Raw genomic sequence first — 25,110 nt, forward strand, 5'->3', positions numbered from 1 at the left:
ATAAATAAATAAATAAATTCCTTTAAAAAAAATTATAAAATTTAATAATTACAAATTCTTTTTTTTTTTAATTTAATAATTACAAAGTTTTTTTAGAGTAAAGAATTAATTCATTAAATCATCAGAAATACAATCAACCAGGAAAAAGAAGGGGTATCAAACCATTCTTTGCAACCTGACTCTGAAACAACCTCCCGCATAATAATGTGGGCGACACGATTTACAGATCGCTTACAAAAATTTAAATACAATTTTAAAATATAATTTATTCTATGTACATTCTTAATTAATAATAAATGGATCAAAATATATGTTCCAACAGCTGCATAAACAATTTATGGTGCGGGATGACCTTTTAATTTTTTATTTCTTTTGAATTTAGTGTTTTGGTATTGGTGGGAATGGAGAAGCACATCGAACGCCACCTGGGTGCCTAGTAAGTACTGGTGCATATTCAAGATACCTTTTCAGTTTCTTTGTCGGTTAGCTGGTTTCTTCGCAACGGTTCCTGGTATTTGTCAAAACGCAAGAACTTACGCTAAAAACACTAAAACATAGTTGTACCAAGTTTGCACGTTTCCACTTCCCAGTTCTAATGGAGTAACTTCCTGCCTTCAATTCTTCAGTTCTTGCTGTACAAGTCCAACAAAATCTCTCAAAATCTTGTGGCTGGCAGCTCAAGAGGTTCCTCTCAGTTCTTTCCTTCCCAACTTGATTTAAAGTTTCTTTTTTGTTATTCTATGTTATTCCCTGTGTTTGTGTGTGGGACCTAGATCAAAGTTTTGATTTTTAAGGTTGAAAGAGGTATGTTTTGAAACATATATGCTTGTATTGCTCGGATATGATATGATTCCTGTTTGCAAAGAATGAAGGATTGTTTGGTTTTGCTAATTAGGCTTTTGTTCAGAGAAGATGAAATAGGATGTTCAAAAGGTGTATATTATCTGGGAGGAAAGGGTTTGTTCAATTATCTATAGGGAATTTTGCGGTCTGATTCTTAGTGATTCTTGATTGTTGAATTCGTTTTATGAATGATTTATTTCCAGGTTTGTATCTAAAATGGCGGCAACACTGGCTTCTCACAGCTGCTATTGCCGCAAGGGGGAATTGATTGACTATGGAAGAAAGGGGGATGGCCTTATTGGCCATAACTCTTCACTGTCAATTTCCCCTTTATTTTCTTTGAAATTGAAGCGACGTTCATGTAAGCCACCTGAAAGGGTCCATGGGTTTTTAGTTCGGATGCAACAGAGAGAGTCCCATGTGAAAAGAGGTATGAATCGTCGTCCGATTGAAATGGTACCTACAAGTGAAGTCATGAAAGAAAGAGGACCGTCAATAAATGGAGTTGAAATAGTTAACGGTACAAAACAAGTTGTTAATCGGGCAAGCATAGTTAAGAGAGATGCGGCTCCAGGTGTTATGAGAAAAACAAAATCCAAAGAGCTTCCGCCCGTCGATGATCTCAAGGTTTTGCCTTCAGATGAAGGCTTCAGTTGGGCCAACGAGAATTATAATTCCGTTCAAAGAAGTGTAGATGTTTGGTCCTTTGTTATTTCACTACGGGTGCGAGTTTTCTTGGATAATGCCAAATGGACATATGTGGGAGGCTTCGCAGAAGATAAGCAGGTGAGATTTGGTTCGATTGGGGCATTTTGTTTGATCAGTCAAGTTTATGATTTCTGAGTCTTAAGCTCTTTAATTCCAGAAAAACAGAAGACGAAAAACTGCTTCATGGTTAAGGGAACGTGTGCTGCAACTTGGACCGACCTTTATTAAACTCGGACAATTATCCTCGACTAGGTCTGATCTATTTCCACGAGAGTTTGTTGATGAGCTTGCCAAATTGCAGGTATAACTGTGTTTTTATAGAAGCAATCTTGATTGTTGATGGCCTTTGAATCTGATGTTTTGCGTAACGAATGTCGGCATATGATTCAGGATAGAGTTCCGGCTTTCTCACCGACCAAAGCAAAAGACTTCATTAAAAAGGAGTTGGGAGTTCCGGTTGATCTTTTGTTCAAGGAATTTGAAGACCGGCCGATTGCTGCTGCTAGTCTTGGTCAGGTGTTTGTTTCATGTTTAATTTTCAACTATTCTGTATCGTGAAAGTAACACATCGTCTTAAGTCAATATTTAATCGTTATGCTGATTTGTATGTTGTGAAACTTTGATTAGGTGCACCGTGCTGTCTTGCATGATGGAGAAAAAGTCGTCGTGAAAGTTCAGAGACCCGGTTTGAAAAAGCTATTCGACATTGATCTGAGTGAGTCCTAATGTCCTATGAAACCGGATATACCGTACCGTGGTTGGCAACAGGTTTTGACTTCCCTTCGTGCAGGAAATCTCAAATTAATTGCTGAGTACTTTCAGAACAGTGAAACGCTCGGTGGCCCATCCAGAGACTGGATAGGAATTTACGAAGAATGTTCCAAGTGAGTGAGCGACACTAGTTTTAGTTCTTCGTCGTATAAAGTAACTTGACTAGTTACATGCTCTCGTTTGCTTTCATGAAATTTCAGGATATTGTACGAGGAAATAGATTATATAAACGAAGGGAAGAATGCTGACAGATTTCGACGGGACTTTCGAAACATAAAATGGGTCCGAGTACCTGTATGTTTCCTTCCAAAAAACTAATTTTTTTTTAGTACTACTGACTCTGTTATAATGTAGTATCTGTTCATAACTACTTTCTCAACCTACCATTTGGGAGAGTCACTTCGTGCCACTAGACAACAAGGTCATTGGTTTAGTTTCATTTTTTTCCAACTAATTATACGTAACTAAATGTGCTTCTTTTTCCCCCACTCCAGTTGGTGTACTGGGATTATACCGCACCGAAGGTGTTGACACTCGAGTATGTTCCAGGTATACTTTAGAAACTAACTTATCGTAATTATTGTGTCACGGAGCATAGCATTACATTGTCTAGTTAGGTAAAGCAGTTGCAGCACGGGGGATTAATCGTTGAATTTATTTATTTATTTATAACCTAATGAGCAGGGGTAAAGATCAACTCGTTGGATGCGATAGATGCACGCGGTTTTAGCCGATCTCGGATATCATCTCGAGCGATTGAAGCCTATTTAATTCAGGTGTGTTGTCTAACTTCTGGTGGACGAATGTTAGTATCTTCATTACCTTGAATAATTTTCTGATTCTTGTTATGCAGATACTAAGGACAGGGTTTTTCCATGCTGATCCCCACCCGGGAAATCTCGCTATAGATGTCGATGAAGCTCTAATCTACTATGACTTTGGTATGATGGGAGATATTAAGAACTTTACAAGAGAGAGGCTCCTCGGAATTTTCTATGCTGTTTATGAAAAGGATGCAAAAAAGGTCTACAATTCTTCATTTTGATACTCCGATTGAATGGATTCTTCTCGGTGCATTAGCTAAGATTTGAATGCTTCATAAACAGGTTATGCAAGGTCTCATTGATCTTGGAGCGCTTCAACCCACCGGAGACATGTCATCCGTATGTTACAAAACCGCAAAATGAAAATTTTGTCTTGAAGTGTGAACAAATTTCTATAAAATGACCATTTTTTTGGCATGCCTACTGCTTCTCAGGTGAGGAGATCGGTGCAGTTTTTCTTGGATAATTTGTTAGATCAAAGGCCTGATCAACAACAGACACTATCAGCAATTGGCGAGGTATTATGAAATGCTATAGTTTTGCACCCGGGTAGAAATTTCCTGAGAATTCTCTATTCCAATTTGCATAACTTTTTTTTGGGTTTTCTGTAATTCGTTCTTCTCTATAGGAATTAAACGGGATTTTGATTGATGAGTACATAAACACTTTTATTCAAGTTTTCCGGTCAACCATTACTATTGCTTTAATAATTCCTTCACACTTTAGTTTCGCTTGCCATCACAATTTCACACTGGAAAGCTCTGCAGGATTTGTTTGCTATCGCGTTGGATCAACCATTCCGGTTCCCATCCACCTTCACTTTTGTCCTGAGGGCATTTTCAACCCTTGAAGGTCCTTCCTCTCTCTCTCTCTCACACACACACACACACACATATTATGAAACATAGAAAACTGGGGCAATTTGAACCAAATTGGTCAGGTTGTTGACTTGGTAACCACAAGGTTACAAATTCGACTCCCAGTAGGAGCTTATTGGCCTTCTTGATTTGAGCTGGTCAATTATGGGCAACCTAGCTTGGTTTAACTCCTTGTGGTCCTTTGCCCTAGGTTGACCTCCTTCTTGTTCTGGTCCTTTGCCCGCTAGGATTACAAGGAAAGTGCATACCCTCAGGTAGTGGTTGCGGGTTTCCCCCATCACTTAAAAACATAGAAAACTGTATGGTGGCTTTGATAACCACGCAATAATGCAGCATATAGTATTATTTCTACAAGAACAGGCTTACAAGAACCCTGCTTTATTTTGCGTTTCTACAGGCATTGGCTACAGTCTGGACCCAGATTTTTCTTTTGCTAAGATTGCCGCCCCATATGCACAGGTTTACAATATTTGCGTGAATTATTGCATTCACACCCGCAGCTAAATGCTACAGACCAACACTGAGAAAGTACCTATGGATTCTTGGCATCTAAAATTCTAATTTTACATTCAGGAGCTCTTAGATTTAAGACAGAAGCAACGGGGCGGAACACGACTTGTTCAGGAATTAAGGAAACAAGCCGACGATGTACCTATCCACCTCTTTCTTCTCCTCCATATTTGATTAAGAACCGTATTTTTAACAGAATAATATATTGCAGGCGAGGTCATACACCATATCGATGCCTTACAGAGTTCAGAGGATCGAGGAGTTTGTGAAACAACTTGAATCTGGAGATTTGAAGCTCCGAGTTCGAGTCCTCGAGGTAATTATTCAATTTTTAAGAACTAGTTTACGGGGTCTACTAATGATTTTTGGAGATAACTACTGAAATTTCACGTTCTCATTTGATTTTCTGACATTTACAAATTACAACCACGAAAACCTTATCAGTCCGAAAGAGCGGCTCGCAAGGCAACCATACTACAAATGGCAACCATGTACACGGTTCTTGGCGGCACGCTACTCAACGTCGGCATAACATTCAGCAGCCAAGGCAATCAAATGTTTGCCAATGGAACATTCGTTGGTGCAGGTGAAAAACAGCGTTTCGATCGAGAGGTTTCGTCTTTCATGTTTTATGTATCCTTAGATTTCCTGCTGCAAACATTAACCTTAACACTTTTGTTTGCAGGTGTTTTTCTAACTCTGCTCATTAGGTCCATGCAGAGGGTGAAGAGACTTGAGAAATTTGAGAAAATGATTTGATTTTAGATTTTATGTGTTTCTTTCCCTCTTTTTCTAATTGTTTTTACTTCATTTTTTATTTATCTTTCCCACGGCTAAAAGGGTAAATTTAATAGGTGGGATTTTTTTTTTGTTAAAATGTAAAACTAGTATATAGTTGTATAACATATTATAAAGTATATATATATTCTTTTATATTGAATTTGATGATCTATTTTACCCTTTTTCTTAAATTATTGTTTAGAAAATAGAATATATATTTCATATTCCATATTTTATCTTTTATATTTTTCTTTCAAAAAGTATTTTAGAAAAATTTAGGTGGGATGATGAATAAATGAATTCATAACCAGTCAGAGTTGGATGACTTGACTTATAATTAATTAGTTAAGAGTCAAGTACGGTGACTTTGTTTATCTGTGGGATAAATCATAAATGCCTTGTTTAGCCGTCAACTAGGATTTTCGAGTTGACTGAATTTCTCCTATGTAATAATATTACATCAACTTCTACTTCTTACTCCAAATTTGTACTTTGTTTACAAGTTTTGTATGTAAATACTTTTTTAAGACTCACATCATATAAAATAAAAATAATAGAGTAAAATTTATATAATTTAAGAGTACATATAATAAAAATATAAGTACAATCATGATAATTAGTAATGTTAAATGACAAATGAATTCATAAATATAATTTGTAAGTAATGTTATGTTTTTCTTCGTCACATAGTTAATAGTAATGCTATTCTCTCCGCATATTATCACTGTATTAATTAAGCATCATCCTAGCTTATTTTAAGGATTAAAGAAATGTGGAGACTATATTCAAAGTGGGCAGGTTTCTTGTGTCGCACCAGCATTTAGTCACATCTGCTGAGTCATTGAGTCAATATGATTTACATCCTCCTAAATGTTTTATCATATCGGAGTGTACGGGACCCTTAGGTTGGGAATTCAACTTTTGTGAGAAGAAATCCATTCGTGTTTAGTTAAAAAGTCAAAATTAATAAAAGATACATAATAAATGAAATAAAATTTACATGATATATCACATTAAAGCGGGAAGCCTTATATGGTAAAAGATGTAGGAAAAGAAGCATTATTCCATAGTTAAATGGACACACACCTATATTGACCAGCTGAGATTCAAATCCTGGTAGCATATAGTAGGACCAAGGTAGTTTTTTTTTTTTTTTTTTTTTTTTTTTTTTTGAATACTACTGACTCTATTACAATGCATAATTTGTTCATAACTATTGAGACTCGATCTCACAACTTTCCTGATAAGGGAGCAATTTGGCGCCATTGCATTACAAGGTCTTTGGCAAGGTAGTTTAAACTTAATTATATGCTGAAATTCATTTCGTTGTAGCATAGTGGGACTAAGGTGGTTTAAAGTCTAATTAAATGGCAGTATTGGCCCACATTACAGGTGAAGAACATAATGCTGTAGTTCTCCTAATTAATTGGTGCGATAATGAAGTCAAATTAGACTTAATTAACCTCTCCGATTCAATCGGATTAGTGACCCAAAAACAAAAGTATACTAGATACGAAATATTTTAACCTAAATTGTATTTTAAATTTAAAAAAAAAAAGTAAAAATAAATATTGAGACACATGAAAAATATTCATATTTAAGAGTTCTTGTGCATTTTTAATTTTAATATAACGTTAAATTATATATAAAAATGAAATCAATGAAGTCAATCAATGTCATTTATGCACATTGGTTTTGGCATAGTATTAGTATGGCTAGAAAATAGAGAACAAATCCCGAATGGTTAAGCCATATAATCAAATTTTGTAGTTGAAGCGTGGAAGTTTTATCTAATGTGATATGTTCTTTATGTACATTGATCCTCCCACCTAAGAGTAATTTCAATAGAGAGTTTGTGCACAGACTTTGAAGAAAAAATGATAAAGTGAAAGAGAAAGGAGAGAAAGGGGATGGGGTTATCTTGCAAAAATAGGAATTTTGCAGAGGGTGAGACCCACATGTGAAGAGGGAGAGTTGCGTCTCACGTTCGTGAAACACAACTCTCGCGCCCGCGCTGCCTGACTGCGTAATTCTAATTTTTTTGAATTTTTTTTTTCTCTCATTTTCTCTTTCATAATTACACGTGTAAAATCTCTTATCTTTTCAAGTTGGGTGTGGGAATCATTGAGCCAGAAAATTTCACATGGCAGTCAACAAAGCCGGTCCATAAAAACAATAAAATGCAGACGAAAACCAGAATTCCTGTTTTATTAGCAGCCATTTTTTTTACTGAAATTACTTACGTGTACCTCGTGCAGCACTCCAGCAGCCATTCAGCCAGCCATCATCACTCCCTATTTTAAAAATTGTTCTTGTCCTGTTATTTATTATATAAATAATAATTTAGACTACTTAGGTGTACAAAAAATAAATGTGTATATAATTATACAATTGTGAAAGTAAATAATAAATAAAAATACTTTTTAGTTAATTTTTTTTTTGAATGTTACTGGCTCTATACTTTCTCAACCTATTGAAACACAAAGAATCAATAACGCCTTCACTGAAGCTCAAAATAGAAGTCCAATCCGAGTACTATTAAACCACATAGTCTTGGTCTCTTTAGTTAATATATGTATTGTGATAAACGCAATAAATAATACAAGAGAAATGTAAACTTATATATTATACCAACGGGGAATTTGCCTCCCCGCTCTAACAAAAACGAGAATTAGGAAATCAGGAATGGAGATGAGGAAAATTTTTAATTTCCCATCGATAACCAGAACGAAAAATGTATGAGAAAATTAAGTATAGAGAATTTTTAATTTTCCATCAAGGACGAGAACGAAAAATGTGAGAGAAAATTAAGTGTGAGGACGGGAAGTATGTCTTTCCGCCTTTATCTCGTCCCATTGACATCCCTATTTAGTATAGAGTTTTATTTAATTTTTTACATAGTAAAAGAAATAAAGAAAATAACACTTTTTTTTCCCTAAATTATATACTTATAGCACTTTTTTTCTGAATAATTCATGAAAAATGTGCTACAAGTATATAATTCAATGGGAAAAAGTGCTATTTTCCCGTAAAAAATTAAATACACGATTTATGTATTTTAGAATTTTGTAATACACATGGCGGCGGATGGCGCCCATAGCCACCATTTGGGTTCCTCTTCATCTCCTATATATATCTGACTGCCTCTATTTCACTTCACTTGACAACTCACTTTCCATAACTTGCTGCTCTGGTTTGTCGAGGATCATTAATTTATCCAGACAGGTACTACTCCAAAAGCTAATCGCTGCATTTTTCGATCTGTTCGTCTGTGCATTTTGTAGATCAATTCTGATGAGCTTCTTCTTCTTCTTTTTTTTTTTCCAATTTGTATCGTTTGTTGATTTTTTAAATTTGTACTTGTGTTAAGCTGTTAACTAAATCTAATTTCGAAATCAGCTGTGTATGCAGAATGTGTTCTGTCACTGATTTAGCGTCTGATCATTTGGAGTAGTGAATTAGATCTAGTTTTTACTGTACTGAATGTTTTTCTTCGGGAACTCCGGAAATGCTAAGGTCAACTTGCAGGTCTGGTTTATGTTGCATATATATGTATCCATGAAGCCACGAAAACTCTAGTGGTTTGAAGCGCAGTCAAGGCTATAATTAAGTTTTTTTTGCCTGTTTTGTTATCAGCTGGGTACTAATTGATAGGCCAACGATATGATGAAATTGTTAAATCTCAGGAATAGTAGTTGCGGCCTGGTATGATATTTTCTTTTGTTTTCCCCCTTTTTGGGTTAGTTGGGGTGTAAGTGGAGTGGTTTGTAGTTAAGCTGAACTATTTTTTAGCTAGAATTTTAAATTTAAATGATTTTGTGTTCTTTTTGCTTGGTTTGAAAAGAAGTGCATGTGCTAAGGTATTATAGTTTTAGACTGGTTGAAGTGAACTTTAGGCTAATGTTATGGTGTCGTATAGGCAAGGGAGATTTCTCTCTTTCTCTCTCTATTTATAAATTGTGAGGCCACACGCTTCTTGCATGTTGTTAGGCAATTGTGCTGCGATCTTTCTTGTGAGAATGAGAAATAGGGAAATTCTAATTGAGTTTTGTATGAAACAGACACAGATTTGCTTATATCTTAACTTGCAATGGCTCCATCAGCAGAAACTATCAATCCTAGAGGTAAATACATTTGCTCTAGTCCCATCTATCTTTAAAGTTTGTGAATTGCTTAGAAGAAAATTTTTATTTGAAAAACCTATTTGATTAAAACCAGAAAAGTGTTTCCGGTTCTGTCTGATGTCAACAGTTGCTGGAAATTCTTTTCCTATTGTATTTGCATATGGAGCTTGTATGATTTATATATTCCGTTGGATTTGAAAATTTTCAAAAGCCACTTAGATCAAGTTCCCATTGGTGTACCTGAAATGCAAATTAACTCTTATTGTCTCTATTTCTCATCTGATAATCCAATTGCCAAAATCTGACCTCATGCTTTTCTTTTTAGTTTTAGTTTAAACTAAATTTATTCTCTGTTTATTTTCATCATTGAATCACTATTCATTGAGTTCCGCATGAACAATTTATTCTTGTATTATAAGCATATAATTAAGCATTTCCAATAGTATGTGTTTGCATATGTCGTTTGTAGCAGGTTCATGTAATTTTGTAAATCTGTGTGTTTTGTTGATCATTTGATGTCTCCAGATGGTGCACAATTTTTGTGTAATTAAGACTTTTTGAGTTTGGCCTTTTTTTCATACACATATCTACAGATCCAATGATTGATCATTACTTTATTTATGTTAAATAGATGTTTGCATTGTTGGTGTTGCCCGTACACCAATGGGTGGCTTTCTTGGCTCTCTTTCATCATTGTCAGCTACCAAGCTTGGATCCATAGCTATTGAAAGTAAGATAAACCACCATGTTCATATAATTTCTTCACCATGCAGATCTTCATATTAAATTATTTCTTCTTCAATGCCACTTTAGGTGCTCTTAAGAGGGCAAATATTGAACCATCACTTGTCGAAGAAGTAATCTTTGGAAATGTACTCAGTGCAAACCTGGGCCAAGCTCCTGCCAGACAAGCAGCACTTGGTGCAGGAATCCCTAACACAGTGGTCTGCACAACTGTCAACAAAGTTTGTGCATCTGGGATGAAAGGTTTGTGCACCATTTCTTCAGTGCAACAGTGGAACCTCCATAATCATATGTACCACAACAATTATTATACGAAACATTAAGCCTAATAACATGATATATTTATTTTGCACTGCAGCAACTATGCTTGCTGCGCAAAGTATCCAGTTGGGCATCAATGATGTTGTTGTTGCCGGTGGCATGGAAAGCATGTCAAATGCTCCCAAATACATTGCTGAAGCAAGGTTTGTATTCTTCTACCGATGATACTTCTATAGTGTCTTTACTCATTTGAGCCCCAACTGGCTCTCACTCTGCTTCCCCAGGTGGAAATAGGAAAGGGGTATGGTGTGGGGAATGAATCAAGGTATAAACTTCCAAATTGACTAATACTTGAGGAATAAATTTAGAACCTCTAAACTGGCCTAAGTGAGGTACAGTCATAAGTATCTATAGATTACAACGCAGATGCTATACACTCTACCAGCTGTTGTGTCTTCGCTGAATTCTTGTTAGGCAATATCATATTGTGCTTGCAATTCCAGTACATATGGGTGAGTGTTATATTTATTTACCCTGCATCTCTGCATAATTGCAGAAAAGGATCTCGCCTTGGGCATGATACTCTTGTTGATGGAATGCTTAAAGATGGTTTGTGGGATGTCTACAATGATTGCGGAATGGGAGTTTGTGCTGAATTATGTGCTGAAACTCATAAATTATCACGAGAAGACCAGGTTTGTGTAGAAGTTATTACATTCCAAAATATTTTTTGTTGAATCTAGTAATTCTATTTCTGGACTCCTTTCTAGTGTAGACATGAAACTGATGACATTGCTTAATCATGTTTTTACCTTTTTCCTATTTTCCTTTATTTCCAATGTTTTCATATTGATTTATCTTTTTCAGAATATTTACAAATGTGAGAATAACGTGTCTAAAACAAGTATCATTTTTAGTTTTACCTTTTAGCATTTGAATGCACTTGTCTTAGTGCAGTTGTAAAAGCAAAGGAAAACTTCGAATTTGCTAAGGAGTTTAATAACTAATCTTAAATGATGCAAACAGGATAATTTTGCAGTTCAAAGTTTTGAACGCGGTATTGCTGCTCAAAATGCTGGTGCTTTTTCATGGGAGATCGTGCCGGTAAAACAACTTGATCACATTCACTACAACCCTTTTCCTCTTAAAAACAACAAGTCTGATTAATTCTTTAAGAGTATTTTATCATAATTTGATAATTTGCAGGTTGAAGTATCAGGGGGAAGAGGAAAGCCATCTACAATTGTTGATAAGGATGAAGGTTTGGGGAAGGTAAATATATTATTTCAGATATTCACTAATTCAGTACTTGCCATTCCTCACCATGGGAGAAAACAAAAACAAAAACTAGTGATGAAGATGAATCAATTCCTGACAATTAAATGCCAAATTTATATTCCTGCATCTTTGTGTAAATGTAAATCACTATCTGAAGTACTTTGCCAAATGTAAGGATTGTTAAAATGGCTTTAAAACTTTGAAAGTATTATGGAATATTACTTTAACGGTACACTCTCATTCTGCCTCGCCAGTTTGATGCTTCAAAGTTGAGGAAACTCCGACCAAGTTTTAAGGAAACTGGAGGTACCGTGACTGCTGGCAACGCTTCTAGCATAAGGTTTGTTTACATGCACCCGTTCATTTTATTTATTTTGGTGAAAAAGAATTGTTTTCATGAATGCTTATATCTCAGATTCCCTTCTTACACTTCTTTGAGTGCCATTCACCAGGCTCTGATTTACTGAAGAAATTCTTGTATCCATTTTTATGAAATTTTGTTGACAAGTAAAACAATCTAATTTTCAGTGATGGTGCTGCTGCTCTGGTCTTAGTAAGTGGAGAGAAAGCTGTTAAGCTTGGTTTAACTGTGATTGGAAAGATTAAAGGATATGCAGATGCTGCTCATGTATGACCTATACTTCAATATCCTATTATTAGCTGCAATCATTTTTTTTTTAATTCACAATATTGATGCATAAATTTGATAAAATGATGCAGGCACCCGAACTATTTACAACTGCTCCTGCACTTGCAATTCCAAAGGCTATTAAAAATGCTTGCCTTGAAGCTTCTCAAGTTGACTATTATGAAATCAATGAAGCTTTTGCAGTATGTTTCCTTGCCTAACTCTTTCAAAATAAATATACTTCCAAGTTTTTACCTTTGAGTTTGCATCCGTATCCCTTCTCATTCCAAACATACCATATATGCAGGCTGTGGCTCTTGCAAATCAGAAGTTGCTGGAGCTTGATGCGGTGAGTTCTCTCATATTTTGAGCTCTTCCATTCGAGAATATATTTATTATGGAGTACTTGCTAACCAACTCGTGAATCACACTCAAAATAAGTACACACTTTCATCACATGACAGGATTGCCTTTAATTTGTGCTTTTCAGGAGAAAGTAAACGTTCATGGTGGAGCCGTAGCTTTGGGGCATCCTCTAGGATGCAGTGGCGCCCGTATATTGATTACACTTCTTGGGGTATGTTTTACCACACTGGATTCCTCGGTTCCAGATTTTTTGTAAAACTCAAATGCCTTAGTGTAGAGCTATGTTAGGATGAGCATTATCTAAATGAGCTATCATCATAACTCATAAGAATTGAAATGGGTTGGTGCAGGTGTTGAAGCAGAAGAACGGGAAATACGGAGTTGGCGGCGTGTGCAACGGCGGAGGAGGTGCTTCCGCCCTGGTGTTAGAGCTGGTTTGATCCTTTTTAGTTAATCAATATAGGAAATTAACCATGCTTCTGCCATTTGGGTTTCATCTGTACTATTTAGAGGTTATGTTTAGATGCCCAAACCACGACCTGGGAACAAATTTCACTACCTGGGGCCCCTTTTTATGTATTCCAAATGTTTTTGTTTTTTTTTTTTTTTCATTTTGAGTGTATTGTGTATTATCATCAATAAAATGGAGGCAGGATGACTTTCCGCCATAATATCAAGTCTACCCAACTATAAAGGGAAAAAGACTGAAATGTGGAGATGCATTCATTTCCCAAAATGTGTCACCTTTTTTTTTGTGAACAAAAATATGAAAAGGATGTTTGGAAGATGCGTTTGATGTCAGAATTGGTCAAACACAAACGCATTTTCCACTTACGTTTGTATTTTTATTTTATTTTTTATTTTTTTAATTTGGTTGCCAATGACACCTGTCACCGATTTCTCTAGCGAAAGAGGTGGCCTTCTCCACCGCCCTTTTCCTTCGGTGGAGAAGCCGGCGACACCAGTTTGGTCGCTCACTTCTCCAGCGAAGGAGAAGGCTATTGGTTACCTTCTCCTTCGTTGGAGAAGTCAGCGATCAAACTGATGTTGCCGGCTTCTCCAGTAAAGGAGAAGGCTATTGGTTGTCTTCTCCTTTGCTAGAGAAGCTAGCGACTTGGTCGTTGGTTTCTCCAGCAAAGGAGAAGGCAACCAGTGGCATTCTCCTTCGCTGGATTCTCCAGCGACTAAACTGGTATCGTCGGCTTCATAGTGAAGGAGAAGGCCACTGGTTGCCTTCTCCTATGCTGGAGAAGCCAGCGACCAACCTAGTGTTGTCGGCTTTTCCTGCGAAGGAGAAGGCTACTTTCTTCGCTGAGTAATCGGTGACTGGTGTTGCCAGCGAAAAAGTGCCGGTGATCAGATTAAAAAAAAATAAATAAATAATACAAACACAAGTAGAAGATGCGTTTGTGTTTGACCAATTGTGACATCAAACGCATCTCCCAAACGTTTTTTTTATATATTTTTGTCCACAAAAAAGGGGCGACACATCTTGGGAAATGAATGCATCTTCCTTCATAATTCAGTCTTTCTCCCAACTATAAAACTTTTTCACTTTTTGGGACAATTTAGCCAAATTGTGAAATTAGTTAGACGGTTGGTTTGATAATAATAAAAATAAAATTTTAAGTTTGACTTTAATTGGGAGCATTTTATTGACTTTCTTGATTTAAGATGATCAATTTTTTATCGATTAAGGTCACAATGTGAGGTTTATACTATGCACATTCTCATACAATGATTGTGAATGTTTCTTGTCATCCAATAAAAATCTTTACTTTTAGGCAATTGGTAATTTCAAGTACACTTTTATTCTTTGAAATAGTTAATTCTGATAATTATCCATTACCTATTGATATTTACTATGGAGTAATTTTTATTATTGACGGTCAATTTGATCATAAAATAGCCCATTGATTATTGATTTTGTTTTATATTTGGTCTTTTGGTTAAATTTTTCATTTAATATGAGTTAAATTTAAGATTAAGAATGTAAAAATTGACTTGTAACTGAGATGAGCAAATTAGTTTCATAAATTTCATACACTAGGTTCATCATAAGTGGGAATATGAAGAACATGTTAATGTATGAGTTAATTTGGATACTCTCTACCCCAAATTTGAGGCTATTATACACTTTGTTTGAACATGACGCGATTTTGTTAATTAATTTTTACATCATTACCTTTTAATTTAATACATACGGAGTATTAAATAAATATTTAACTGAATAATCAATATAGAATAAACTTAATAATCAAAGGACCAATTAAACTAAAAGTTAAAATAAAAAAGATAAATGTCAATAGTAAAATAATTATTTCTAAAATTAATCCTTCTTATAAAAATATAAAATATTCTTTACATCAAATCTTGGGATTTGGGCTATCACAATATTTAATATACTCCACAGTCCACCCATTAAAATAAAAATTACAATAATTTTCTTTCATATATTATTATAATGGTATGCACGATTGCATGGGATAAGATTAATCTAACATTTTGTTAATTAATTTTTTTAATAATAACTAAAATAATACGAATACAACGACCTTTGTTATAAACTAATGTTCTTCAAAATAACTAAAATGAAACGAAATAAGAACAATATTTTAAAGAATTTAAATAAATAAATAAAAAAAAAAAAACATGGGTCCAAGGTAAGGGGAGAAAAATCCACGTAGGAGACAGCTATACTTTCTCTCTCATCTTCGCCCTGTTCTCTCTCACCTCTCAGGATCGGTTTCGGGTAACAAAACCATGACATAACCCATCTCATTCGCACGCAAACTCATACAAACAGAGAGAGAAAGAGAAAGAGAAACAAATCGTATCAACCAAAAGCTCTCCCTCTCTTTCTCTCTCATGGCGGTATCTCCTCTCCTCTCTCCTCTCTCCCTCTCTCTATATACATATTTCTTTCTTCTTCATCCGTTTTATGTTTGATTTGATGTCGATGATTCAAATATAAGCCGGATTTTGTTTTGTTTTGTTTTTATCTTCCCTTCCTATGTATTCTTTTCCTCTATGGCACCAACTTTTCACTTTTGATTTTTGTTTCTCTGTCCTAATCGCAGCTGACGTCTCATCCAAATTATTTGAATCATTTTCGAATTTCTGGTTGTTCGATCTTCTTTGTCGGTTCTGTTGAAATGTTTCTGAAACGTATTCCTTCTCGTAGAAAAAAATTTGCTGTAATAATTGTTACTCCGTATAATGATCATAAAAATGAAAATTTTCAGATATTTTGTATGTCTAATAAAACGCCCATGAATGGCTTTTCATAATAATTTTATTGGAATTTTGAAGAAATTACGCTTAGAAAGCCACATTTGCACTTAATCCACTAATGAGAACAATCCATTCGATCAGTTAATTGCACTTAGAGATGAGATTTGATGTTCATAATGATTTTTTTAAAATTTTTTTAATTTTTGGGTTCAGATGTCTATTCCTTTTCAATACTATGATTGTTTGTGTATATTTGCGTATTATTGCTATTGGAAATTTGGAATGATTAGTTCACCGGTGTCTCATGTATCAGTATAAGTTAAAAGTTTTGAGAAAGACTTTTGATTTGTACACAAACTCAAAGCCGAATCACATTTTGGGGTTATATCGCGGGTAAAAGGGATCAGCACATTAGAATCTTTTCATATTTTTGTTATATATCTCTATACGTATATCTGCATGCACCTAGCAAAAACTGAGACATTAGCTGCTGGAGAAATTTTTATTCTTATTTGGATGGTGAGGGATACAACTGTTCAAAGGCAGGAACTAGGAAGGCACCCTAAAAAAGGAAAACTAGCACTAATTCCTCTGTTTGCAATTATTCCTACCCATAAATTAGGGGACTAATTTCTGCTATAAACCAGGAAGAATATTTGCAGAATCAGATTTTGTAACTTCAAAAAACTTTCCTTTTTAACACATAGCTAGCAACATATTTATGCATTTGAAGCCTTCTAAACACATGCTATTTAGAGAATATCACTGCCTGATTGTCAAACTTCTTCCCCTAAAGTAAGGGTTGGCTGCTGCAAGTTTGTCTGTTAATTTTATAGCTATGATGATGCTAATTGCCCAACTTCGTTCTGCAGGAAATGGGGCGACCATTGCCAAAGTTTGGTGAGTGGGATGTCAATGATCCAGCTTCAGCAGAGGGGTTCACGGTGATTTTCAACAAAGCTAGAAATGAGAAAAGGGCAGGTGGCAGGCCAGAGTCGCCACCAAAGAGAGATCCTGGATATAAACGTAAAGCTACTCTTGGAAAGCCTCAATCAGTGAGTTGTTACTGACTTTGTTCCCCATACTTCCACACATTATTTGTTTGTTTCAAGCTCAATGAGCTTCTGGTCTGCTATCAACTTGATAACTATGAGTCTGAGCCATGCTGTAAAGCCTAATCAACCCCCTCAAATTCATGGTGATTATTTACCTGCTGATTATCTCCTAATATAATGAAAACTCCAAGTGTGGCAAACTTGTTACTGTTTTCGAATTTTTGACAGAAAGCTATTCACAAAGTCACCTATAGAAAATCAAGTGCATGAAAATATTGTGATGGGCTATAAATTAGAGTATGCCAAATCTTCTCAGATGCATACACAAATTAGTAAATTGAACAAAGGCAGAAGCATTTTTGTAGGGAAAATGTGTCTTAAAGAGGATTATAATTGCTAATGTTTGATTTGTTGAATGGATTACAACTTGTTAGATCATAACCTGATTGATTTAATGTTGTGTAGAAGAAATGGTTCTGTTGCATGCAATCTTCTCCTGCTGAATGATGAACACTCTCTACGCTCATTTGTGCTGTAAAGATAATCTCCAGAAACCACCGTGCAATTCATGTGTGTTCCACAAGACCGGAGCTCTAACTACACTGTGATAAGTCATGCTGGAATTTCTTATTGATTATTTTTTTTTCTTTTTGGTTTGAGAAGTGATAGTGTGCACCAAGTTGTTCTATTGTTCTGTTTTTATTTTCTATCATCGTTAAATCGAGGTCATGGTGAATCTCTCTTTAATGTATTTGCATAATGGATTTGAATGCTATTTACTTGTCACGGATAATATGTTTGTTTTTTGACATCTGGTAATGCCTTGTTTGCTTATGGTTGTTCTTTCTTCAATTTAGTATTATTAATTTTCAGCCAATAAAGCAGTCATGAATTCAATTAGAAAGAAGCCGTTTTATATGTTAGCTATAAACATGTTTAGTTCACATAATAGACTTTGGGATTTGTAAAAAAAAAAAAAAAAAAAAAACTTTGGGAGAATGAAAATTATATTTCATAAGGAATGAATATAATAGAAATTATATTGCTGAAGGAATAGACTTCAGAATTCATATTTTGATTGGTTTAAAGAATAGAAATAGAGTGAAAAAAAAAATTAAATTCATCAATTTCTTATGTAAAATAAAATATATAGAAAAATGGTAGAATAGAGACCCTTAAATTTTATGGGAAAAATCAAGTAAATTCTGAACTTTAAAAAATTACAATTAGACACATTAACCTCTCATTTTTGTACATAATGAATTTAATTAATTCGGGTAGTTCGAATTAACCAAAATCGATAATTAAAGGGATAAATGATAATTAGTAAAGACAAAGTATTAAGTAGAAAAGATAATGGTTTGTATTAAAGACTTGTGTAGGATGATTACAATGTTGATTGTAATGTCTAAATAAGATAAACAATGAGAATTTATACTAATGTTAGTCCTATTACTGTCCTCAAGTTAGACAGTTAGGGCCCTTGACCAAGTCCACATATCCCGCCCCGTCTCGTGGCCGGTGCTTAAACCTAGCCAAGGCCGAGCACGTGACCAACTTCTAATGTGCAATTATTAAATGTACACTCATGTACAAGAAAATCACATTTAGTCATCAACCAACCTTAAAAATATCCCATATATATGGGTAACAATATGATCAAATTTCAGAACACAATAAGAGATGAGGCTCATGTAGCATGTAGGATAAAATAATACATGAATATTTAGTTCAAATATGATAAATATTTATTTAAATAATATAATACTCCGTAACAAATATAATCTATGCTTCAGATTTAATAATGATCAATAATATTTAGTTTAATTTTGAATATGATGAAAATTCAGATTAAATTACAACTTTCGGTATTCAGAAAAGCAAAAAAAGAGATAGGGAATAGCAAAGCTTAAAAATATAATGAAGAGGTACCTACCAAAAGATCAACGGCGGCGGCATTGGAGAAATGCCAGGGGTTAATGCCTTTGATGACGACCAAGGAGACGCGAACGGCTTTGAACTTGTTGCTCACGCTGTGAGTTAAGCAATCCACTCTCTCTCTCTCAAATAAACCGAATCCCTTCACCTCCTCCGGCAACACCAGCAAAAACAACAACATGACCATAGCCGCCCCGATCGCCGCCATTATCCACAAAATTTCAGAAATAGAGAATTAAAACCATGAATGAATCAAAGTTGAACGGAAGTGCCGGAGTAGTTTAAAGTAAGATGAGATAGAGTGAGTGATTATGGCGGAAGTCTACCGTGTTTTTTTTTTATATAGCTTAACTTAGGGAACCGAAGTTAGCGGACTCTGTTTATAGTTTCTTGTGGTCTGGTGTGGAAAAAGCTTTCAGTGGCGGGTTTTTCATTTTTAATTTTGTTTTTTATTCATTTTATTTTGCGTTGTGTTGACCCATGAATATTTCGACATGTATGCATTTTTGACTCTTGAGTCTTCACTCTTCATTGATGTTTTCAAGAGAAAATACCTTCTTTTTTTTTTTTTTGGTGAATGAGGAGTTATATTAGATACTCCGTATAAAATTTTAATATAAAAGAGTTTAACTATGTAATCATGTCTTATTCTAAATTCTAATACAAAATTTATTATAAATAATTTAAGGTATGTAACATTACTCAAATAATAAATCCAATCATTACAATGGGATGGAAAAAAAATCAAATGATAAAAAAATGGTCAAAGAAATTGATATTTTGACATATTATACACAACATATAAATTGGAGTAAAAATTTCATATTTGTGTTAGGGAAGATAATCCAGTCATATCAAGAGATAAAGAATAACATGAAGTAGTGGAAACTCTCGGAATTGGAATGCAATCCCCCAATAAAGAATAACTTGAATGGTGCTGAAAACTCAAAAGTCGCTTTATTTGTACAATTTACGGATCTCGTCTTTGAAGGTGGCCTTAATTTGTTCCCTCTTTAGTTTTAGAGCTGCAGTGACAAATCCAGATTCAGGAGTCCAAGGCTCTGGTAACAACTTGATCCTTGCAGGAATCTCTAACTTGTCCAACCCTGCATCTACGCCTACCTGTACATTGTTAAACATTACCTTACATATATGACACATAAAGTAGGAGTTTTCAATACAACTTTTGCAAGAAAAAAGCATACTTTGAATTAAAACTTTGAGTTTTTGTTGGGCCTCCCATGGTTACAATATAAAACTCAATAAAGAAGTACAATGAGGAGGGGGACAAAGGGCCAAACCTCCTCAATTCATTGTACAAGTAGGAATTTTGAATAGATAATTTCAGTCTCAATTTCTTTTCTTTGAGCTCTTTGGCCAAAAGAATACAAAAAAAGCTTTACCTTCTATGACTTGCATGTGTACATAAACAATAAAAGGGCACAAACCTCATATAGTGAGTGTTGGATTTCCTTGACGGCTTCTTGTCTGTCACACAGCTCAGGTATATTTCTGGTCCTGAATCCATATTCTTCTGCCCAGTTTAGAAGGGCTTCACGTGAAGGGACAATGAGAGCTATGCAATAATTGTGGAAGGGATCTGCATACGCCATTATGGTATCCACATAATCGCTTGACAGAAGAGCTGCCTCTACCTGTAATTCAATCCAATATCTGATTTTTGCTACTACCGGTATAAAAGCAAGAGAAAGAACATGCATCTATACCTTTCCAAGTGAGATATACTCCCCATGTTGAAGTTTTACAATATCCTTCTTTCTATCAATAATTTCAAGACATCCATTACGATGGAACCTTCCAACGTCGCCAGTGTAGAACCATCGCATGCCCCTCTCATCAACCTGTATCCGGGTTTCTAGCAGTAAAAACGAGGTGTGTTCCATAGTTTTCATCTGCTCATCAAAGCAGAAATTAAGTACTTACTTGGTATGCATCATTGGTTTCAGCATCGTTATTGAAATACCCAGCAGCAACACTGCATCCACCAACAACTACTTCTCCCCGGGGCATTGGCTTATCAGTTATTCTGTAACCACCTTCTTCCCAAGACACAAGCTGCAATTTAACTCAAGTAACATGATTATGAAAGTTAATTTTATTTTCAGATATCAAAAGAACAAAACAAATCTACTACTTCCATACATGAATCTATGCAGATAAACATCAATTCTTTCAAGCAACCATGGTTATACCTTCAGTTGAAGAACAAATCATGACAAAGTAGAGGATCCCAAAGTAGCATACCTTTATGTAGGCACAAGGAAGAGGTGGACCAGCATGCCCAACAAAATTATCATCCCACTCAGAGAAAGTAGCTCCAGCAAAGGTTTCTGTCAGGCCATATCCTTGGCAAATTGGAGCTCTGGAAATGATCACATGCATCAATTCTAAAAATGTAAACACTAGACTAGATATATGGAAGAATGATGAAAATAAGCTACTACCTTTTTTTCTTGTGTGAAAATCATGCACAAGACTTTACTACATTTACAGAAACTGATCACTATACAAGATTATACTTATACACTCGAATGCATTAGATTATTGAAGATATTATTTACAGGTATAAGATATACCGAAAAGTTACCCTATGCAAATGTTGATAAATCTTTGTGTATCTTCAGACAAAGGAGCTCCACCACTAAGCATGAAACGAATTTTTCCTCCAAGAATTGTTTGTATCTTTTTAAAAATTATTTTATCCCACAACCGAGTTTCAAGGCGCCATATTCCAAACCAGCTTCCTTCCAGAGCTTCTAGGCGGCGCTTATAGGCAATGTTGAAAAGTGCTTCGACATTGCCTCCCTTCTCCTCAACCTAGATCAAGAATAAAAATAAAAAGATAAATTGGCTTGTGACAAACTCTGATTATTAAAATTTTCACACAAGGATATTAATTTCAAGCTAAGACCTCTCTCATTACTCCTTCCCTAACACGATCAAGAACAGCAGGGACTGCAGCCATTAGTGTAGGCTTTAACACAGAAGCATCTCCCCGGGTTCCTTTCTTGATGTTATTAGATGTGTCTGTTATCGTCAATGCAGATCCATAACCAATAGAACCTCCTGCAGCCAATATCACAGTCTGCAAGACAGCAGCATGGACCCAAAAATCATGGCAGCCGTTAAAACATGAACATGGACCCAAAATTCATGAAAGGATAATTTTCGGTTAGGTATTGTTACCTCAGCAGCCAATTCATAAACGTGAGCTAGAGGCAAGTATGCCAAATACACATCCTTGGCTCCAAGTTTAGGGATCTTAGTCATACCTGCAGCTGCTGTAGCTACAATGTTGCCATGAGTTATCATAACACCCTATAATATGACAACAGCCAATTCACAAAGCCAGTTAAGTAAATAAGGTGCCACTTACATCAAATTAAAGAGACAACTATAGAGTATTGAGTCAAGTAAATGCAATGTAGGAAAAGCAGAAAAATAGCAAACACTGATTCATAGGTTGAGGCACTTTATATACTGTAGCAGATAGTTGGAAGTTTGTGTGTACGATGAACAATAAAAATGAATGTCTCCCCTTGCAATTTACGTATGTGTAACTGAAGATGGATCGCACCTTAGGCACACCTGTACTGCCAGTTGTGAACATGATCACAGCAATATCATTCTTGACGGGTAGCCTAGGATGAACAGGGCTACTTTTACCAAGTTTTTCAACTTCAGAGAATGAAGATACTGTCCAATTGCCAGGTTTCTCAGGAATTTTGGAATCACTTGCAGTGTCATCATCTTCAAAATAAATGACATTCTTGACGGTTTCCAAACTTGCACTAATTGCAGCCAACTTCTTTCGTTGCAGGGTATCACAAATTACTGCGGATGCTTGAGTCTGACAAAATATTAAGCCCATTAAACAAAAATAACTATTGTGCATCATGTTTAACTTTCACACCTAATATATGCCCACCTCATTCAATGCATACATTACAGCATCACCCTCTAAAGAAGCATAAATGGTAACCACAGTAATATTCTGTCTGAAACAACCCTGAAACAAAAATCTATCAGCTTTCAAAAATGATTCTGAACACACAGATGAGACTAGACCATACATATAGAAACCAAGTCATCAGATACCTGAAAGGCAATCAACCACTCGGGACAATTTTCAGAAAAAATAGCAACACGAGTGTCCAAGTTGTGGCCCAATTTAACAAGACCGGATGAAAAGTTGGAAGCACGATCAAATATCTGACCATAACTTTCCCACTGGTACTCTCCCAAGTGAAGCTTCTCAAACTTTCTTCCCTCACCTATTGTAATAAACTCCCTACTAATTACATTCCTTTTTCCAAGGAAAGGTTCGTTTGAATGCTTCTTACAGGACTGCTCAAATAGGGCTGCCATTGTCATGGCCCCTTCCCATGGAACATCAACCAATCTAGAAAATTTAGCATTGCGCATTGTAATACCCGCCTCGCCTCCGGCATTAACTTGAACTCCTCTCTTCTTCTTTTTTCTCCTCTCATCAAGAGCCAGGGAAACCAATATAGGTATAATTATGAACATAATAACCCCGCACGGTGTTATAGTAATGCCAGTCTTTACCCTCGTATGTGTATTTGGAGTTCTTCCCTCGGGACCTTCCATTTTTGCAGTCTATATACACTTATACGCAACGAGCATCTATCTTAAAACAGAAGAAAACCTAAACGCATCACAAAAATCAATTTACAGAATTCCCAATTTCAGCTCCAAAATGTCTTGAGCTTTGAATGTAGCATTTCTGCTATTAAAAAAAATGCAGAATGATCTCAAACCACAGCCCTTCACAATACACCCGTACAAAATAGCATAAACCATGGAAAAAGGGGCAAATGCAAATGATTATTGAAAGACAAGTTTGATAATAGCTTAATTCCTAGATTCAAAGCATTTTTTTTTGCGGAGAAGAAATCAGGAGCGTAATTTCAAGAGAAAATGTTCCAAATCAAAAAGAGTTAAAATAGCGTTTGGTTGGTCGGGAATAATGATGATCTTTTCTCTCTTCTCTTCAAAAAATCATGAGAATCAATCGTATGAAATTGAAATGGAGATTGGAGAAGGCGTTTATGTTTACCGTAGAGAGGAGACGAGCTGGTGGAGCGGCCTTGCACTCCGGTAGTTGATGAAATGAGCATATGTATAATGCATGTAAATTCTGTTTAGTGCACGATGAACACGCGTGTATGTGTCTATTTATATACACTATAAGTCTATAACTGTATTTTCAAACAAATGATAATTTGTTGGATGAGATTTTACAAATTTTTTGTTTTACCACTTTTGTCAGGGAAAGTATTTAGTATATTGTTACTATAAATAAATCTTTTAATGGGAAATATTTTCCCCTCCAAAAATTTGCCTTACCGATAATTCCTACAAAAATCACACTTAGTTATGTAATTCGTGGTCATTACCTTTATTTTCAAAAGAGAGGGTAAATGTTATGAATTATGATATCACATACGAGATTTTGAGGGAATAATCTAAATCTAAATCTAAAAACATAATAAGTGTGAATGAAAGTTATACCCCTGATTTATGTCCGTTTTTTCTGTTAAGTTTTTTTGTACATTATGCTATAAAGGTTGTACATTAAAATATTTTAGACAAACATACACCTACCGTTATTATCTTTTTTCCACTATTGTTACCATGCACATGCATCCACCATATATTTTCTTACCTTCTTCATTAATAATAGGAATAAGGGTCAAATAGGCCACTGAACTGCACACAATAATGCAATTAGGCCACTGAACCTAAAAACTCTACAATTGGGTCCCTAAACTAACCAATTTCATTCAATTTGTCCATTTCTCAGGTTTCTCAAGTTGCTAACAGATTACCCCTCCACCTAGGATGCATATGTGGCATTTAAAAAAATTATTTTTAAATTCATTTTTTTCTGAACACCTTAAATTAGTTTTTTTTTAATGTTTAATAAATAAAAATTAAAATAATTTTTTTTTTTTTGAAAATAAAATCCAAACCCTGTACGACTTAACAAATTATTTTATTTTCAAAAAAAAATATTTTAATTTTTATTTATTAAACATTAAAAAAAAAACTGATTTAAAAATAAATTATTTTAGTTTTTATTTATTAAATATAAAAAAACTAATTTAAAAATAAATTATTTTT

At 35.0% G+C, this 25,110-nt stretch overlaps 4 protein-coding genes across 8 annotated transcripts; 3 read left to right on the forward strand and 1 right to left on the reverse strand.

Annotated features, from left to right (window-relative positions):
- Positions 1-467: 467 nt before the first annotated feature.
- LOC109158910 (uncharacterized protein sll1770) lies at positions 468-22,592 on the forward strand. Of its 2 annotated transcripts, XM_019306822.1 has the most exons (20): positions 468-691; positions 1,041-1,629; positions 1,709-1,852; positions 1,942-2,067; positions 2,179-2,266; positions 2,342-2,435; positions 2,523-2,616; positions 2,817-2,871; positions 3,007-3,098; positions 3,176-3,346; positions 3,429-3,485; positions 3,581-3,664; positions 3,914-3,998; positions 4,422-4,483; positions 4,598-4,672; positions 4,746-4,850; positions 4,979-5,120; positions 5,220-5,306; positions 5,818-5,825; positions 22,582-22,592. In XM_019306822.1, exons 2-18 carry the CDS (start codon positions 1,060-1,062, stop codon positions 5,291-5,293), a joined length of 2,118 nt encoding a protein of 705 aa, XP_019162367.1. In that variant the 5' UTR covers positions 468-691; positions 1,041-1,059; the 3' UTR covers positions 5,294-5,306; positions 5,818-5,825; positions 22,582-22,592. The 2 variants fall into 2 exon arrangements, with proteins under 2 accessions (XP_019162367.1, XP_019162365.1); XM_019306820.1 differs by lacking the exons at positions 5,818-5,825; positions 22,582-22,592 and having other exon boundaries at positions 5,220-5,427.
- LOC109158912 (acetyl-CoA acetyltransferase, cytosolic 1) lies at positions 8,409-13,392 on the forward strand. The gene is made up of 14 exons (XM_019306824.1): positions 8,409-8,539; positions 9,376-9,438; positions 10,070-10,168; positions 10,252-10,425; positions 10,541-10,646; positions 11,000-11,138; positions 11,470-11,547; positions 11,650-11,715; positions 11,976-12,061; positions 12,250-12,349; positions 12,442-12,552; positions 12,657-12,698; positions 12,840-12,926; positions 13,066-13,392. The coding sequence occupies exons 2-14, from the start codon at positions 9,405-9,407 to the stop codon at positions 13,153-13,155; spliced, it is 1,212 nt and encodes a 403-aa protein (XP_019162369.1). The 5' UTR covers positions 8,409-8,539; positions 9,376-9,404; the 3' UTR covers positions 13,156-13,392.
- LOC109158914 (RPM1-interacting protein 4-like) lies at positions 15,483-17,836 on the forward strand. 2 transcript variants are annotated; one of them, XM_019306828.1, is made up of 3 exons: positions 15,483-15,589; positions 16,822-17,008; positions 17,470-17,836. In XM_019306828.1, the coding sequence occupies exons 1-3, from the start codon at positions 15,584-15,586 to the stop codon at positions 17,505-17,507; spliced, it is 231 nt and encodes a 76-aa protein (XP_019162373.1). In that variant the 5' UTR covers positions 15,483-15,583; the 3' UTR covers positions 17,508-17,836. The 2 variants fall into 2 exon arrangements, with proteins under 2 accessions (XP_019162373.1, XP_019162372.1); XM_019306827.1 differs by having other exon boundaries at positions 15,484-15,589; positions 16,822-17,004.
- LOC109158909 (long chain acyl-CoA synthetase 8-like) lies at positions 19,709-24,115 on the reverse strand. Of its 3 annotated transcripts, none has more exons than XM_019306818.1 (12): positions 24,044-24,113; positions 23,062-23,710; positions 22,892-22,972; positions 22,541-22,813; positions 22,150-22,281; positions 21,875-22,048; positions 21,551-21,780; positions 21,208-21,325; positions 20,887-21,018; positions 20,670-20,804; positions 20,391-20,597; positions 19,709-20,064 (listed from the first exon to the last, which is right to left on the reverse strand). In XM_019306818.1, the coding sequence occupies exons 2-12, from the start codon at positions 23,572-23,574 to the stop codon at positions 19,900-19,902; spliced, it is 2,160 nt and encodes a 719-aa protein (XP_019162363.1). In that variant the 5' UTR covers positions 23,575-23,710; positions 24,044-24,113; the 3' UTR covers positions 19,709-19,899. The 3 variants fall into 3 exon arrangements, with proteins under 3 accessions (XP_019162363.1, XP_019162364.1, XP_019162362.1); XM_019306819.1 differs by having other exon boundaries at positions 23,062-23,713; positions 24,044-24,109; XM_019306817.1 differs by having other exon boundaries at positions 23,062-24,115.
- Positions 24,116-25,110: the final 995 nt, after the last annotated feature.

This window comes from Ipomoea nil, unplaced genomic scaffold (genome assembly GCF_001879475.1).
Source record: "Ipomoea nil cultivar Tokyo-kokei standard unplaced genomic scaffold, Asagao_1.1 scaffold2826, whole genome shotgun sequence".
Classification (NCBI taxonomy): Eukaryota; Viridiplantae; Streptophyta; class Magnoliopsida; order Solanales; family Convolvulaceae; genus Ipomoea; species Ipomoea nil.

Excerpts from the sequence above, each read along its gene's own strand:
- LOC109158909 (XM_019306817.1), bottom strand. The coding sequence starts at position 23,574 with ATGGAAGGTCCCGAGGGAAGAACTCCAAATACACATACGAGGGTAAAG. Across the intron at positions 22,049-22,149 it reads TTTATGAATTGGCTGCTGAG|ACTGTGATATTGGCTGCAGG; the intron begins GTAACAATACCT and ends GCTGTCTTGCAG. Across the intron at positions 21,781-21,874 it reads GGGAAGGAGTAATGAGAGAG|GTTGAGGAGAAGGGAGGCAA; the intron begins GTCTTAGCTTGA and ends TTCTTGATCTAG.
- LOC109158910 (XM_019306822.1), top strand. The coding sequence starts at position 1,060 with ATGGCGGCAACACTGGCTTCTCACAGCTGCTATTGCCGCAAGGGGGAA. Across the intron at positions 3,347-3,428 it reads ATGAAAAGGATGCAAAAAAG|GTTATGCAAGGTCTCATTGA; the intron begins GTCTACAATTCT and ends CTTCATAAACAG. Across the intron at positions 5,121-5,219 it reads TGGAACATTCGTTGGTGCAG|GTGTTTTTCTAACTCTGCTC; the intron begins GTGAAAAACAGC and ends TTTTGTTTGCAG.
- LOC109158912 (XM_019306824.1), top strand. The coding sequence starts at position 9,405 with ATGGCTCCATCAGCAGAAACTATCAATCCTAGAG. Across the intron at positions 10,647-10,999 it reads AAATACATTGCTGAAGCAAG|AAAAGGATCTCGCCTTGGGC; the intron begins GTTTGTATTCTT and ends GCATAATTGCAG. Across the intron at positions 12,062-12,249 it reads GGCAACGCTTCTAGCATAAG|TGATGGTGCTGCTGCTCTGG; the intron begins GTTTGTTTACAT and ends TCTAATTTTCAG.
- LOC109158914 (XM_019306828.1), top strand. Across the intron at positions 17,009-17,469 it reads TGGAAAGCCTCAATCAGTGA|AAGAAATGGTTCTGTTGCAT; the intron begins GTTGTTACTGAC and ends AATGTTGTGTAG.